The 18584-nt window shown below is 37.1% G+C and overlaps 1 protein-coding gene across 3 annotated transcripts in view; it reads left to right on the plus strand.

The window, feature by feature from the left end:
• STXBP5 (syntaxin binding protein 5) overlaps window positions 1-18584 on the plus strand; it is a 121545-nt gene that overhangs the window by 22111 nt on the left and 80850 nt on the right. For all 3 annotated transcript variants that reach the window (XM_088141807.1, XM_088141810.1, XM_088141812.1), the window contains exons 3-4: window positions 4836-4917; window positions 5732-5832. In XM_088141807.1, coding sequence (XP_087997933.1) covers window positions 4836-4917; window positions 5732-5832 — 183 coding nt within the window. The remainder of the gene's footprint in view (window positions 1-4835; window positions 4918-5731; window positions 5833-18584) is intronic.

Below are 18584 nucleotides of genomic sequence, written 5' to 3' on the forward strand. Positions count from 1 at the left end.
ATTTACAGGACCTTTATACCACTTCAGACTTAATCATTTTCAAAGTATCTAGCTCAACATACATTTTGAAAAAAATAAGTGTTCAGTGGTTAAACTTAAATGGATGAAAGTCTGGACAGCTGCTTAAATGTCTGAAAATAAACTTTAGAAGTTTGTCCAATTTGTCAGTTGGAATCTTAGTATAGGAAAGGCTATTAGACCATTGGATCCAAACCCTTATCAGTGCAGGAATATAAATGAAAGCAACCTTCCTAGACAGTTGTTCAACTTCAGTCTGAACATCTCCAGCAATATCTTCAAATATATCATATCTCTGGGTAATTGCTTTCACTTTTAATCTACTGGGTAGCTTTTTCTTATATTTAATTGGAATCTACTTTTGTGCAACAGTTCTATTGCTCCATATCCTGCTATTGCTCCATATCCTGCATCCTGGGATGAAAGAAATCTTGATCATTTTCCAGATACTTCAGGTATTTAGAGAGTACTATATCATATATCTCATTCTTTCCTTCTTAGGACTAAACATTTATTTAAATCTCTTCATAAGGATTAGTTGTAAGATGCTAAAATATTAAATTACTTTTAAATTTAAATTAAATTTAAATTAAATTTACCCCCATTATATTGACCCATCCCACCCAGTCAAGCAGAGAGGGTATTCTGCAGATCCCATCAATGAAGGAATGTTGACTCGTGGGGTCCAGAAAGAGCCTTCTCTGCTGTGGCCCCCGCCCTATGGAATACCCTTCCCCCAGAGTTGAGGCAGGCCCCAACTCTCTTGTCCTTCCAGAAAGCAGTCAAGACCTGGCTCTGCCAACTGGCATGGGGCGAGAAAAGGGGCAACCAACCCTGGGGGTGGCTAGCACCTTGAAGATGTTCCCGTATGTTAACATCTTATCGATCACCAGCATCTTGGAAGATATTATTATTTGTGTATGTATTTGGTTTTATTGTATTTTTATACTGTTTTTATTGTATTTTAATTAATATTTATTTGTTGTTTTATTGTGAATTGCCCAGAGTCACTTCCTCAGGAGATGGGCGGTATCGAAATTCAAAATATAAATAAGTTTCTAGTTCCCTGATCATCTTTACTGTCTTTCTCTGAATCTGCTCCATATTACTTGAATTCATCTTAAAGCATGGTCTCCAGAAACTGATACAGTTCTCAAGGTGGAGTCTAACAAGTAGTGTGCTGGAGCCAGCTTGTACTGACTTGCAAGAGACGATTGTTAAATTTTCTGGAATTTTGTGGACTAGTTGAGAGCAGAGCAGAGCCACAATGGCTAGTGCAGTGATTAGCTGTTCTGCAGTTAGTAGCAGGGCAGTGGCAATGGAGCCGGCAGTGTTGGTGAAAGCCAGTTGTTAAAAATTTACCACAACACCACTGGGTCTGACCAATGCAGAATGAAGTGTAACTACAGGTAGTCCTTGTTTAGTGACTGCCTCATTTAGCTACCATTCGCAGTTATGACAGCGGTGAAAAAGTAACTTTGTGACCAGTCCTTGCATTTACAACCTTCACAAGTCTGTAAAACAAAGGAAAGTTGAAGTAAGATCATAAGTATAGTCGCAGTTTCACTTAGTGACCGCTTCGCGTAATTACCAAGTTACCAGTCCTAATTGTGGTTGCTAAACGAGGACTACCCGTATTACTTTTTGTGATTTCGGTATTGATGCAACTTAAAAGTGCATTTGGCCTCTTGTTGTACCCAGATCATACTACTGACTCACATTCATTATGTAACCAGGTTTTATTCCAATATTCATATCACAAATACTGTTGCAAAGCCAGCTGTCCCCTATCCTTATAAGGGCTGAATTTGGTGAGGCAGGAACCATTACTTGTCTTCCCTGGCTTGAGAACTTTTGGTTCTGTCTTTGCCAGCTTCAGCCCTTGCAATCTTATACCTGTGCATTTTATTTTTGTTTCCTAATTGCACTAAACTGCACTTGTCTGTCTTAAATTTCATTCTGTTAGTTTCAGCCTGTTTCTCTAACCTATCAAAATAGTTTTGAGTGCTGTTCCTAACTTCTAGGATATTAAGTTTTCTATCAAATTTTGTATCATCAGTAAATTTAGTAAGAATACAAGTAGTCCTGTCTTAACGACCACAATAAGGACCAGAAAAGTGGTTGTTAAGTGGGGCGGTCATTAAATGAGTCACCATGTTACTGGACCCGATTTTATGACCATTTTTACAATGGTCATTAAGCAAACCATGTGGTCATTAAGCAAATTCAGCTTCCCCAATGGACTTTTTTTGCCAGAATTCACTTAACAACCACATGATTCACTTAACAAATATGGTGATTCATTTAACAGCCATCATAAAAAAGGTTGCAAATTGCGATCACATGACCATGGGGTGGTGCAGTGGTTTGCAATAATCATAAATGCGAGTACAGGTCATAAAGAACTTTTTCCAAGACCATCATAATTTTGAACTGTCGTTAAATGGTCATTAAGCGAGGACTACCTGTACATCCTACTTCCTCATCCAAGACTTTAATGAAAAATATAGATAAGTTCAGGGCACAGAATTGTGACTCCCCCCTGAGTTCCTAAATCTGCTTTGAAAAGGAGCCAATGATAAGCATTCGCAACTGTATTCAGCTTCTACCTTTACATTATTGTGTTCATGGTAAATAAATGCTTATTAGAAGTAATTTAATATTTTAGCATCTTACAACTTTATCCAGAAATAAGTTCCATTTAATTCACTTGTAATATTTCTGTAATTTGTTTTCAAGGGAGGACATCTAAAAGGATCTATAATTATCTCAGAGTATCAGGGGAGAAAGGCCCTCAGGTAGGAAGACAAGTTTTAGCTGGTAGGTGAAAATTGAAAGCCACACTCTGGCCTTTACCTTCATCAAACCTGATTTAAGTTGTAAGGTTGCATTAAAAACACAACAACACACCTGAAACACCATCCTGAGGAATTTGGACTGAACAAGTTCCAAGGGGCCAAAGCTAGAAAATAGTCTGAGTTGCACTCCATATGTGAGCTGAACCAGAGATTTAGCGTGAAATATTAAAGCTGTTTCTAGTTTGGTCCTTGAATCAGTTTAAATCTTAAGTGGGACATCTGCAAATTTGTGATATTTCAAATATGTTACAGGATGTATTCCTATTGCTAGCAATGAAGTGCTAAAGGAAATATTAAATTCACTGTAAAATAAAAATGGTGTACTGGAGAATAATATCCTTTGTCAGGATCCTTTGACATCCTGTGATTACATCTTGTGTTTCTTTGTAGATTGTTAAACCAACATTTGTTTTTTTGATATCATTTTAATGACATGAGGATGCAATATGTACTGAAGTAAAGCTTAATTTGAAATATTTGGTTTTGCAGTACCTTTTTAAAAATAGCATTTAAAAGGTTATAAAACCCCAACACTATTATTTTATGCCTAAATCTTGGTAGATATTACAGTACTATTTAGAACTGATCAAATAATTGATTTGGTGAGGTTTACCTCAATCCAGTGTTAAGATTGCCAGGGGAATGTCATGATCTGTATAATCTATCATTTGTATAATCTATCATCAAACAGTTCTGAAGTCATAGTTATAAAACAAAAATAAACCATGAAAAACCTTTAACCCCCACCAACTACCATTATAACCATTATTTGAAATGAATGTGTATTCCTTAAATGTATAGAAAAGGTATAGTGTGTATGCATGAAGCAGACCACTTTGAAAGCACTAGCATCAATGAAGTGTGCATTTATAGCCAGTATTGTTCTTTCTGATCTGATTCAGAGTTCTGTTTGTACCTGGATTCAGTACAAATTCTCCAGATTAAATAGACTCTTATTTTTGAAACCCAGTGTAGTCCACTCAGAGATGACACAATGTGTGATTTAAACATATGTTAGTTTTTCAGATGACAAGTCATTTCATGAGTAGATTAAGTATTCCTTTTCTTGAAGTTTTTATTTGAATAATGAAGTTGTAAGTTTAGATCATTTGGGCACTGTTCTTTGCATTATCAGTGAGCTTTTAGCTATTAATATTTTTTCCACATTCATTCCATATTTACCAGTGTGAGTTAGATTCTTCATTATTTATACTGCTATTTCTTGCTGAAAAGAATTTACTAATCTGTAGTTCATATGAGTGCTGTTATATCTTGTTTGGTCTTAATTGAATCACTTTTTAAATTGGAAAACTTTTCATTGCTATAAAGCTCTGGTTTAATAAATGAAGCTAAAAAGTATTGTGTTATTAATTTTTCATGCTTTTTGTTGACAACTAAAAGCAGTTTAAATAAAATATTTGATTACATTCTTTATACTATATTATTTATTTTGGAATGTTAAAGGCTATGCAAAAATAAATAAGTCTTGTATAACCCTCTGATTTCATTGTCATACCTTTTCATGATAGTGGAGTTTTAACTTCACTCATTTCAACTACATTTTAGTTGGATTGAGATTATTTCTAAAATATTAAAATCATCATAATCATATGATTATTCAGCTTTTCAGTTTTATATGCTACAGTATTCTATACATTTTTATATAAGAAAATAAAAGTACTGTGTATGTTTTGAAAACGAAAACTAAACTGGTGACTCAAAAATATTGATGACAATGAAATCTACATATTAACAAGTCTTAATATCATATTTTACTTATATATTAAAATAGAGGGGAAATATTCATCTTCCATGTTGGTTCAGTGAAAGGTTGCAGTAGATTATTATTTCTATCATAGAAGCAGTTAGTTAATAGATAAAGGATCTGTAAAGTTTTGAAGAGTTTCCAATTTTTCACATGCTTATATATTTTATGTTCCTTAATTAAACGAATGCCAGGTTTGGTCGGCCTGGAGTTGAATGCTACTGCCAACATGATAGTGGTGCTGCAGTAATCCAGCTTCAGTTTTTGATCAATGAGGTTTGTAAACTTATGGTATAATTCGTGTCTGATTCCTTTACCGAGTTTTTTTTTTTTTAGATAATTTAGAAACTTGTATTATATTATCATAGTATTTAAAAGTGCGAGAAGAATTTGTGATTTGCTTGCTTAAAAAAAACCCCATTCACTAAGGATTCTTTAAATTAAAGTTTGGTCTCTATTTGTTGCTGAATTAAAAAATTAGTTTATTGTGAGTATCTCCACCTATCCAAATGTCATTTTTAACATAATACTGAATATGGATGTTTAAAATCATTAAGATTATATGTTCTTTCCCCTCTTGGTAGTGTTTGCTTGTGGTTGTTGATATTTTTATTTGTGCTGTCTTTTTATTATTAAAAATTTGTTATTACGTATGATTAAATGTAAATTGAAAAAAATGCCTCTGCCTGAACTAAACAATTATTGGATAATGAGTTGTAGGAATTTCTATTACTTTTTAAAATTAGTGTATATACTAATTGGGTAAAATGGCAAACCGTATTTTTTCATTCAAAGCCTCTTTGAATTGTGTACTGCCTCTTTATTTTATGCATACAAATAAAGGAGATCAGAAGGTGATGTTCTTTTCAAAGCTACATTGGGATTCTAATATCAAATGATTAACTCTAAATGACATAATCAGAAATAAAGGAAAATTAATGACAATAATCTTGCCATTTTGTATTTGCAAAATCAGTAACTTCAAATATCTTGAGTTTATCTTTCAATTGCTATTGTAGGACTGGTTTTCCTAAAAAGTGTCCTTAAATCTCTATAGATTCCATCGTTAAACTTATTTTTCTCTTTTAAGGGTGCCCTTGTGAGTGCCTTGGCTGATGATACCTTACACTTATGGAACTTGCGTCAGAAGAGACCAGCTATATTGCATTCCCTGAAATTCAACAGAGAAAGGTAAATATATACATATATATACACACACACACTTATATTATGCACACACTACCCACATACATATATTGTTTTCATCTTATATTATGTTGATCAACCTTAGCACGTTTCAAAAGAACACTCTAGGATCCCCATAGGATGATGTATTTCTAAAAATGTTACTCAGATGAGTTCAATGAGCAAAAAAAGGCATCATGCCCTAAAGAAAGGCAAGAGTAAGGAATGCAAAAAAGATTATTTTAAAAGGTCATATATCCATCATTTCATTAAGACAATAAAAAAGCAATAAAAATGATGCTAAATGAGACCAGAAAGTGGTTGTTAAGTGACATGGTCATAAGTCAAAAAACCATGTGACTGTGCTGCTTACCGATGGCAGTTCTGGCAGTCCAGCTGCCATTGTTATATGAGGACTTCACGTGACTCTAACTCCCAATTTCCTGCGGGCTTCCCCATTGACTTTGCTTGTAGGAAACTGTCAAGGAAGGTCACAAATCACGTTCATATGACCACGGGGACACTGTGATGGCTGCAAGTGTGAGATCCTGTCATAACTACCAGTTGTTCAGCACTGTCATAAGTTTGAATGGTCACTGAATGAGTGGTCATTAAACAAGGACCACCTGTAGATCAGAAGAAAGATATTGATTAGAGAAGCATTTGGACTGTTTGAAGAGAAGTGTCTTAAAGTATAAGTAGTCCTTGAGTTACAACTGCAATTGGGACTGGGATTGCTGTTGCTCAGCAATGCTGTCATAAAGTGTGACATTATGTGAATGCACTGCTTAGCAACAGCAATCCAGGCAGTCCTGGCTGTCATTGTAACCCAAGATGTGCAGGTCATTAAGTGGGAAGCGAAGAGAGTCCCAGGTAAGGAGCGTGGAGGTGCCACAGGTGGTGGGGGAGGCCCTGGGAGGCCTGGCGTGGGCTGCACACGAGACAGGGAAGGGTGCTCGGTGTGGTGTGAGCTCAGAAAGGATGTGGAAAGAGCATGCGGGGTGCATGTGTGCAAGCTCAGAAAGGCCTGGAAAGAGGTTGTGGGGTACATGTGATCGCAGGGAGGCCATGGAAAGAGTGTGCAGGGTGCGTGTAATTGCAGGAAAGCTGTGGAAAGAGGGCATGGAAGTGCATATGTGTGTGCGAGCACAGAGGCTGAGGAAAGATGACACATGGTACATGCATGCATGTGTGCAGTTGCAGGTAGGCCATGGAAAGAGGGTGCGGGATGCTTGTGTGCATGTATGTGTGCGAACACAGGGAGGCTGAGGAAAGAGGGCATGGGAGGGTATGGGAAGGAGGGCACAGTGCATGCAAGTGAAGAAAGGCCAGAGGGGGAGACTTACCCCAACGACTTGCAATCTTCCTTGCCCACTTCCCATTGACTTAGCTTGGAGGAAGCTGGCAGGGAAGGTTGCAAGCCATTCCTGCCTGCTGAGAGGACTCCCTCTCATCTCTGGGGGCTGCCTGAAAAAGCTTTGTGCCAAAACCCAAGTAGGATTTTCAGCCATGGAGGATTTTCAGCCCTAGAGTGGAGAGGCTTCCCCAAAGCTCCGTGCACTAAATGCCCTATGCCAAAATCCTGCTGCTTAGTACACAGAGATTTGGGGGCTGCCTGAAAAAGATTCATGCTGAAATCCATGCAGGATTTTCAGCCACGGAGGATTTTCAGCCCAGAGTGCAGAACTTTCAAAAGCCTCTGGGGCTGAAAATCCAAGTAGTTCTGAGGCCCTCACACACCAACCCACACTGCAGCCCTGCATACCCTCCCTGACCCTCCCATGCACCCCCTTGCTGTCCCCCACCCGGCAGCACCTGGGACTTGCAAATTCCTGCCAGCTTCCCCACTGAATCGACTGGGGGAAGTCAGCAGGAAATTGTCTTGCCTAATGACTGGGGCGTTCACTTAACGACAGCAACTGGGACTGCCGGGATTGCAGTCACTAAGTGATGCAGTCACGTGACATTTCACCTAATGACTGCATTGCTTAGGGATGGAAGTTCTGGTCCCAATTGCGGTCATTAGGTAAGGACTACCTGTGTTATGAATATACACGTTTATAGTAACGTTGCTGATTTTTGAGACTGAAGTAAAAATAATGAGCTTCTGCCTTTCAGATAGCAACAGGTAAATTCTTTTGCTCAATACAGGCAGTCCCCATAAGTTGGGCTTCAAGGTGCCATCTCAGTTTGGGAAAAGGTCCTGGTTAGCAGGAAAGGCATACGCTACCAACTCATACTAAAGTGGATCATTTATAGTTCTGATTGTGTTCCTTGATTATCTACAAGCTACTTACACCATGTTCTTGTGACCTACTTCGTCCCTGGTTCTAAGAATCAGTTAGGAAGTCTGGTATTTGCTTCAGTAAGCTTCATATAGTTAGGGTTAGGGTTTTTGTTTGTTTGTTTTTGCTTCTTACCATCTAGCAGATCACTTTGCTGTCAGAAGTTCCTTCTTAGTTTTCTTTCTGCCTAACTTCCACTGTCTGAAGTCATCTACCTTCTTCCTTACCAAACTTTCTAATGTATAGCCTTCCTCCCTAAAATGTTTGTATAAATATTTCCTTATAATTACTAAACACTCTAGTTTGTAAAGTGAGATTCAGGAAATTGTAGGCAAATTAGACTAATACCAGTTCCAGATGTATTGGTATAGTGTGTTATTAATGTCAACATTTTCAAGCAAGTAAAAGGGCAAATTCTGTTGAGAAGAAAATCACCAGTTTCAATAAAGTATATCCAGTTTCACTAACTGTTTAGAATTTTAAATACATATGTGGATAGAAATGGTCCAGTAGACTTTGCTAACTTGGACTTCCAAATGGTTTTTTCCCCATCAAATTCTTCATAAAAGCTGTTCAGCAAACTCAGTAGTCACAGATAAGATGAAACATTTTCTTATAGATGGGTTAAAGAATAAAAGCAAAACTAAGAATAAATGGTTTGTTTTCATATAGGGGCAATGTAAACAGTGGGTTCAATGTTGAGAGAAGATTTTAATTGTTCATAAGGTATCAGAACTTAATGGTGAAGTAGGTGCGTAAAATAAAACTCTGCATTCGTATTACTTATTTGGAGAGGTGAATGAGAAGAGGACAAATGCCACACAGACAACTGAGCACTGAATTTGAAATAGCTATAGCCTGTAAAAAGTTATAGCCAACATAAGTTTTGCTATACTACACACACAGCATGGATCACATACATTTTAGAGAAGACAGAACTATAAATGACCCATTTAGCATGAGTTGGTAGGACTGTATATGCCTTTCCTGCCAACCAGCCTCAGGAATGACGGTTTTTTGAGAAGACAGCAAGAAAGCTCAATAACATTTGTAGATTAAGGGAAAAAAGACAACTACAAAGTCCATCAAGTGAATGTGATCTTTGCTACTCTTTATTGGTGTGATCAGCCATTAAAGAATATGAAAGGAAGAATGGATTTTTGAGAATATTCTGTGGGGTTATCAGTAAATTGCATGAAAAATGATGAAATCAGTGGTTTAAATATATTCCCTCTCAAACTTGCTTTGACTTCTTTCCAGTTGTTTGAGAGAAAAGTAAATTTAAGGGACATATAGCATATTTTTGTTAATAGAGAATTTTCACATCTGGATCTAATTTGTTTTCAGTTTTACAAATCAACTCTAGAAATTCATCTTTTGTTGTCATTAATTGTCAGTTCGGGTACTGAAATCTGCCTTGTGGCAGACAAAAATTATTTTAGAATCAGTGTCATTATTTTCCTTTAGCATTACAGGTACTCCTCAAGTTATGACTATTCGTTCAGTGACTGTTTGAAGTTATGACATTACCAAATTGAACAAAGGGACATAAGTCCTCAAGGACTTATACTGGTCCTCAAAATTCCAGCCATTGCAGCACCCCTGCAGTCACATGAACAAAATTTGGATGCCTGGCAACCAGCTCACACTTACGACCAGTTGCAGCATCCCATGGTCACATGTATGCCATTTTCACCGTTCCCTGCCAGCTTCCCCATTGACTTTCTGGGGAAGCCAGCAGGAAAGATTGCAAATGGCGATCATGTGATCACGAGGCACTTGGCAATCAGTCATAAGGGTGAACTGATTGCCAAAGGTCCAGATCACCATAACTTTGGGTAGTGGTCATAAGTCCCTTTGTTCAGTGCTGTCATAACTTTGAATGGTTGCTGAACAAAAAGTTGTTAAGCAAGGACTACCTGTAATGCTAACCATAATTATACAGGGGGATAGGGGGCAGAGGAATTGATAACAAATGGCTGCCTCTACATATAGCATTCCAGAAGGGAGGAACCAGCAGTTCCTCCCTTCCATTTTGAGAAAAACTGATCTTTTTCCACGTCCATGTCCTCTTGGGCTTTCATGTATTTAGGGGTTTCCACGAGTTCACTAAGAGCAAGCTTAGAATCAAGGAATGAGCTAGTTAGTGGGATCTGTACCTTAAATGCAGATTAAGGCATTTAACAAAAATATGTATTTTTTCGCATTAAATTAAAGTCTGCTATAAATTTTCATTGCTAACAAGATGGAAAATGAAGCAGAGTTATTTAAAAGCAGGGTAATAATTATTTTCCTTGTGAAAATACTATTAAGAAGAGTAAATTTGAATGTTCTGTTCCATTAAGGAAAAGGAAGAATTTATCTCTTTTACACCTGGAATAAAAGTAGAGGTTCATGCAGCTGGAGCACCATAAAATTCTTGAAAGTTCTGGTTCTAATTATCAAATAAAACATGAGTGTCAGTCTTATTTTATGCATTTAAATTAAACTGTTCACTGTTCTTCTGAATTGTCAAAGCCAAATAATTCTGATAGGAAGAATATGGCCCCCCTCAAATAAAACAATTTGATTATAACCTAATCTACAAATTTTATTTTATGAAGATGCATCATAAATGCTTGACTGTACTTTTTAAGTAAGTCAAAACACTTTTCATTTCCCATAAAACGCTTAAGTTATTAAGATAATAACTTAATGTTAAATGTGCAAATTTTTGTCTCATACTTTAAATGTAAAAACGTAGTTTGAAATATAATACTATTTTGGAGTTAATATAGTTTTTTGGTATGTCTTAGTCCAAAGCCAACCATTGTTTGCACAAATGATTCAGGAACCCGGCAATTTTTGATATTCCAGAAGCCAGACTCTAATTTATCTTGATGTAGACAAACAAAAAGGAGCATTATATAGCTAAGGGACAGGATTGTTAATAAAATCAGGATAAGAATAGTAATTTATCCAGTATTAATATAGGACCTGACTTGGAGTTTGATGCCTAGAAGGCAGTCATAAGTAGGTCTGTCTGTCTTTGCTTTGTTATGACCAAATTTGGATAGTGCAGAATTTAAGCAATGACATATATCTTAGTTGTATCATGCCTGGATTACTTCCAATATCTTATTGAGGACTTCCTTGGAAAAGTACTTGGAAGCTTCAATTAGTTCAGGATACAGTGCCAGGCTACTAAGGGAGATTGCAGATTGGGAACTTGTGATTCTTTACTATAAAAAATCTGCACTTGCTTTGTGTATTTCTAGGTGGTAAGCCCTTTGCAGTTTGGTGCTGATATTCAAAAAACACATTCTCATGAACAAATTTAACTTTTGCTAAAGCAATGTTAGAGCTAAATATCCCAAAATTATGTATCCTGGAACCAAGAAGAGGATAATTTTAATAGCTATATTGATATTCTTACTGTATGTTCACTACAGTGTCACATCCTGCTCATATTGCCCAGCAGCCGCTATTTGGGGACATAACACTTACAATGCTGGAAGTAATATATAGCCATAATGATTAGTAGCTATTGATTGTATTATTCTCCATTAATTTATGTAATTCTTTTTTAAGATAATCCAAGGTGGTAAATAACACTACTTTTCTGTTAGGAAGTTCCTCTGGTTAATTATACTTTGTGTGAAGAAGTGTTTCCTTTTTTTCATCCTGATTCTTCTACCATTCAACTGTATTTTATGACCCTGGATTAGGAGAAATAAGAAAATGCCTTCCTATCTACTTTTTATTCATCCTGGATTTTCTGCTTTCCATTATACAGTACTTTCCACTACTGTATCTTATATGTATTTAGTTCCATAGTTTTGTACATATGTATGTAATTCCATAGTTTTGTATATAAATACAATGATACTGAGAATTTTATTTTAGTCTCCCGTAAAAAGAGAAATCATATATTTATAGGATCCACACAGTGGGTTGATATGTTCATCCAGCTAACTATCACAAACCCAAGATTCCTATTTTGGTCAGCAACTATTAGCTGAAATCCTATCAGTATATATGTGAAATTAAGATTTTTTGCATCAAGTCATACTTGCATGGATTGAAGTGATTTTGTATCTTTCCCCTAATTTAGTAATACTGGTTTAGAGCACTTTGCTGCCTTTTTTGTTTTAATCATATCAACTAGTTTAGAGTCAGAAAGTGTAGCCACCTTTTTAACTCTGTCATTTGTGAACAAAACGAACTGTACTAATTCCAGTCTAAATCCATGGGGATTTTCCCCCTTCCATGCTTTCTGTTATTAAATCAGTTACCCACACAAGGCAGACCCTCTTTGCACAGGATCCTTTGGTGAGCAACTCTGTCAAAAAAAAAAAAACTCTTTTGATAGTCCAGGTAAGCCAGATCTACCAGATAACTCTTAAATGTGTGCTTATTAACATGCCAAAAATTTAAAACCTATATTTACTTCCAGGAGTTCAGTTCCTGGTAGATAGTTTGTACCCCTTAGAAAAAGATCTCAGCTACATGATGAATCACAAATAAGATGAAGCCAGTCGTGTACAGCCTCCTGGTGGTCATTATAAGTAAAAATACTACACACTATGTAAAAATAGATTTTCCCCACCCCCAACAGGGGGCATGGGAGTAATGTAAAACCTCACACATGAGGGCATGACATATATAACATCCTCATCACACTGGTTTAAAAGCTGATGAAAAGGAAGGTGGATTATATATGCCATTCTAATATTAAAGAATTTTAAAGAGAGTGATACTCACAACTCTTTCTGAAAAAAACTTGTGGCTTCTGAAAAGTATGCCCACAATAATTTTGATAATATTATCATCACCATAAACAGATATTCAGCTAATCAATTTGTAATTTCATGTGTTCATCATGTATACCTTCTTAAATTGGCATTAGATTTGTCCTCTTTCCAATTTATTGCAGTAGAGGTCAGACATAAATATATTGAATAATTTTGTTAGAAAATCAGTAGTTTCTTCCTACAGTGGGGCAAAAAAGTATTTAGTCAGCCACCAATTGTGCAGGTTCTCCCACTTAAAAAGATGAGAGAGGCCTGTAATTTTCATCATAGGTATACCTCAACTATGAGAGACAAAATGGGAAAAAAATCCAGAAAATCACATTGTCTGATTTTTAAAGAATTTATTTGCAAATCATGGTGGAAAATAAGTATTTGGTCACCTACAAACAAGCAAGATGTCTGGCTCTCACAGACCTGTAACTACTTCTTTAAGAGGCTCCTCTGTCCTCCACTCATTACCTGTAGTAATGGCACCTGTTTGACCTTGTTATTAATATAAAAGACACCTGTCCACAACCTCAAACAGTCACACTCCAAACTGCACTATGGCCAAGACCAAAGAGCTGTCGGAGGACACCAGAAACAAAATTGTAGGCCTGCACCAGGCTGGGAAGACTGAATCTGCAATAGGCAAGCAGCTTGGTGGGAAGAAATCAACTGTGAGAGCAATAATTAGAAAATGGAAGACATATAAGACCACTGATATTCTCCCTTGATCTGGGGCTCCACGCAAGATCTCACCCTGTGGGGTCAAAATGATCACAAGAACGGTGAGCAAAAATCCCAGAACCACACGGGGGGACCTAGTGAATGACCTGCAGAGAGCTGGGACCAAAGTAACAAAGGCTACCATCAGTAACACACTACACTGCCAGGGACTCAAATCCTGCAGTGCCAAACGTGTCCCCCTGCTTAAGCCAGTACATGTCCGGGCCTGTCTGAAGTTTGCTAGAGAGCATTTGGATGATCCAGAAGAGGATTGGGAGAATGTCATATGGTCAGATGAAACCAAAGTAGAATGTTTTGGTCTAAACTCAACTCGTTGTGTTTGGAGGAGAGAGAATGCTGAGTTGCATCCAAAGAACACCATACCTACTGTGAAGCATGGGGGTGGAAACATCATGCTTTGGGGCTGTTTTTCTGCAAAGGGACCAGGGCGACTGATCCGTGTAAAGGAAAGAATGAATGGGGCCATGTATCGTGAGATTTTGAGTGAACACCTCCTTCCTTCAGCAAGGGCTTTAAAGATGAAATGTGGCTGGGTCTTTCAGCATGACAATGATTCCAAACACACCGCCTGGGCAACGAAGGAGTGGCTTCGTAAGAAGCATTTCAAGGTCCTGGAGTGGCCTAGCCAGTCTCCAGATCTCAACCCCATGGAAAACCTTTGGAGGGAGTTGAAAGTCCGTGTTGCCCAGCGACAGCCCCAAAACATCACTGCTCTAGAGGAGATCTGCATGGAGGAATGAGCCAAAATACCACAACAGTGTGTGAAAACCTTGTGAAGACTTACAGAAAACGTTTGACCTCTGTCATTGCCAACAAAGGATATATAACAAAGTATTGAGATGAACTTTTGATATTGACCAAATACTTATTTTCCACCATGATTTGCAAATAAATTCTTTAAAAATCAGACAATGTGATTTTCTGGATTTCCCCCCCATTTTGTCTCTCATAGTTGAGGTATACCTATGATGGAAATTACAGGCCTCTCTCATCTTTTTAAGTGGGAGAACTTGCACAATTGGTGGCTGACTAAATACTTTTTTACCCCACTGTATATTTCTAAGAAGAATTGCATGTCTTCAGTACTAGTAATTACTCTGCTTTCAGTTAAAATTTAGTTACTTTTTATTTATCAGTTGTCTTGGGGTTTTTTGCTACTCTTTCTGAAAATACCTTTCAGGGCCTGGTACCTCCTATGTGTTTTGCAATGAAGATATATAAAATAATTCATTTCTTAGACTCTGCATATGAGTAACATTAATCAACATTATAATACAGAACTTGGAATGTTATGATAGATGCAAAGGATTTTAGGTTTTTTTCACTCACTCGTTGTTCTTCCCTGGATTTAGTCACTGTTCAGAGTTATCCTATTTGGCCTGCTAAAAGCACTTTGGGTCTTCATAAAGATGTATGGCTATGTGAGAAGCCTAATATCTTTATGTAGATTATAGGCATCTCCTATCTCATTCCAAGCTTGCCTCAATAAGTGAGAAAACCAGTTTTCAGTAATCCCATTAAAATGTTAAAAATAAAGATTCAGAAGTTGTAGAAACTAATGATAGTGATAATAGATTCAGGAAATGAGACTGATAGGCAACATTTCATGTGGCAAAATGTGTTTTCTGAGGTGGCTTCCTTACCTCTTTTTTTTTTTCTCCTGAAAACTAGGGCTTTCTCGATCACTTTGATACAGTTGACAAACTGTTATATATGAAGACATGGGGAAGGTCTAGCTATCAATATAAGAAGCTCAATATTAGCAGTGTTTCTTGAGTAACAAGAAGTTGCAGGGGCAGGCAAAATTCAGTTTATTCAAGAAGTTGAACAAGGCCTGGAGTCAAACACAACTTACAGGGTGTTCTAGAAATTGTTCCAGTATGTTGCTACTTTCTAGCACAAGTGTATATATTAGATACTCTTTGGACCATCAACAACCTTGTGAGCTAGTAGGTTGTGTCTTTTTGATGGGATCAGAATTGGACAGCTGGGGACAATGGATATAATTTTACCAATCCATTAAGGTCTAGCTTCTGACCCTGTTGGATCAAATTTTACAAGCCTGTTGGATCAAATTTGACAAGTTGGATCAACATTGATCAAATTGATCAAATTTCTCCACTGACATGGAAGAGGATATGTGCTATAATGATGGAAAGTGAAAAGTGTCAGCTTTATCAACTTTGAGACAAAAGACTTTTGTTTAGACTAAAATTAAAAACTAAAACTATAAGTGTGATTTGTAAATGTTTAGTCAGGGTGTGGCATTTTTCCCCCTATCATGCTAATTAATTGCTCATTCTACAATCTTAGGCTGTTAGATCAGGCAGAGGAATGAGCTATTTACTCTCTGTTTTGACCTTCCACACTTCAGTCCACATAAGAAAGATGATGTTCAGCACTCAAAGAATGCTTGTTTGGTGGTCCTAGTAAACAGTTTTCTAAGCTTCTCCTGTTCTGTTTCTGTTTTCTTTCCTTGCTGCTGGACTTTACTGAACAGGCTGAAAGCACTTGCTCAGTATGAGAAAAACAGCTGTGATGCAGCCCTGTCCAACTAATGTTGAACTAAGAATTACCAGATTTGAGACTAGGTAAATATTGTAAAGAGGCAGATATACACTGGGCATGCATCCTCTCTTTCTCTGCTGCTGGTGATGATTCTACAATTAGGGCAATCAAGGGATTAGGGCAAAGGCTTAGCTTGGTGTCAGTGAGGTTGCTGGTGGACTAAAGACTTGTGTGAGCAAGCAGCAATTTTGTGACTGCTGTTAGGATTACAGTGTTAGAGTAATCCAAACTAGAGTAGTTGCTGTAGTTGGCTGCCTGCTGGTAAGACAGTATCTATTTGTAGATAGAGATGATGGGTCCTGGCTTACAGGTAACCAGGTAGTATTGCCCACAATGCCTAATCCTGTGCTGCACAACCTTAGCTTGTTCCTTAATGCCATTATCATGTATACTTAGGATCAGACAGGAGAGAGCACACAAGGATCCACTTGTGAACCAATTTAGTTTTTCTCCTTTATGGCCTAATTTCTCTATCATGCCAATATTAACTATCTCCATGTTTCCATAGTTTTGCTTCTGCTGTTGTTACATTGTATGTTCCTATCCTAAGCTGTTGCTATGTGTGTAGCTGCTACTAAATTCTCTATAGAGTTAATCAAGGTACAACTTAGCTGGTAACCTCTAATTCTAGTGCAACCATGATTATCATCTTGTCTCTGGATATTGGTGCCTGATAGGCAGAACCCTTGTCACATTATCTTTCTCTCTGGTGTGTTAAATCACTCAGGAACTTGTTTTTCTTCAGCAGCCCGAGACTGCTTAAGTCTGTCTTTGCCTGCTAGCCATTTTCTCTTTTCTCCTTTCCTCTGACTCCAGCTACTTTCTGACAGCTCCTTAGCCCATTTCAGCTTCTTCTACCATGAAAGACACGGTGTGCGTGAAAAACTTGGTTTTCCTCTGAGCTCTTTTCCAGACTTAGTTATCATCACAAGTAAAGTTTATGTGTCTGGCTGATCATGTAACAGGATGGTAAACAGCATTTATCTTCTCCACTAAGTCATAGTTCTATTCTCTAAGGTAACCACTTTTTTCCTTGTTTTTCCACAACAGTGCTGCTAATGTTACTTCATCTGTACCGTCATTTCACTCCCTATAAAATCAGTGTTTCTCCATCTTAGCAACTTTCAGATGAGTGGACTGGCTGGAGAATTCTGGGAGTTGAAGTCCACTCATCTGAAAGTTGCCAAAGTGGAGAAATACTGCTGTAAATTATGGCGACAATGCCTTGTGCAGTTTATGGACATATGTTATTAAAATCAGTAGAGATTGCTTTTGAATAAAGACATGTTTGATTGTGATAGATTAAGAATAGTTTGAATATGATCATAGAACATTAAGGTATAAATCTCCACTTGATTATGTGGAGTCAGTGATGAGCCTGAGCAAGTTACTGCTTGAGTTACTTTAGTTTGGAGTTTAAAATATGTATATATTATAATTGATCTTATATTATTAGAGTATCAATTGACAATATCAACCTATACGTTTAGTTTAGTGCAACTGATTAAATTGAGTTGGACTATTGAGCTACATAGCAAAGTATTGTTACTGCTGTTTCTAGATGTTCCTAATTGTACTTTCAAATGGAAGTAGCTGGGATAAGAGCTCTGAACAGTGACTTATGACCCTTCTTCTGAGTTATTGTATTCTGAATGGCACTTTTAAGTAATGGATTTTGGCTTGCAGTACAAAATAACATGGCTAGGTTGCACAAAGGGCAAACTGTAGTAAACTATCCTGAAGTAATTGGACTGGCTATAAGTGTACTACCAAGTCAGTGTGAAGATATCTGTTATAGCATAGAAATCTATATATAGTTAGGAACTGGATATCAAGTATTATGCTTGCTCCCTGTCAACTAAGATGTGGCAAGGATGCCAGCTTGAGTTTGCCAAGACTGCTACCTTTTCATTACACGAAGAGGGAGTGTATTCCCAAACACCATGGTTGTAGAATCTTTTCTCTTTTGGCACCAAGCTTGCATTGCTAGTTTAAGACCTATCTGTTTACTCTGTTTAGTTGATACTGCTATCCATTTTCTGTCTAGATTGTATAATAGCTGCCCTGTAGTCAGAGTTATAAGATTTAAATATCTTTTATTTATTGATTATTGATAATTTAATTTATAAACAATACATTATTTATTTATTGAAGGATTCATTTTAACTGTGTTTGTGATCAAATGTTTTTAAACATATAATTGAATATTGTTATTATTAAAAAAAACAATGAAAATGTGGGAAAATAATAGACTAACGTGAAAGCTAGTGCCTGTACAGTAGTATGTGCAACAACCTCTTTAGTATACACATTTGCATTGTACATGTGAAATTCATGTTCAAAAATTGCTTCATAGGCACAACATGGGGGTGGTGTCATTGCA

The sequence above is a fragment of the Python bivittatus genome, unplaced genomic scaffold (genome assembly GCF_059951505.1).
Source record: "Python bivittatus isolate LINGU-HERP-01145 unplaced genomic scaffold, Pbiv_v1 ctg000020_np1212, whole genome shotgun sequence".
Lineage (NCBI taxonomy): Eukaryota > Metazoa > Chordata > Lepidosauria > Squamata > Pythonidae > Python > Python bivittatus.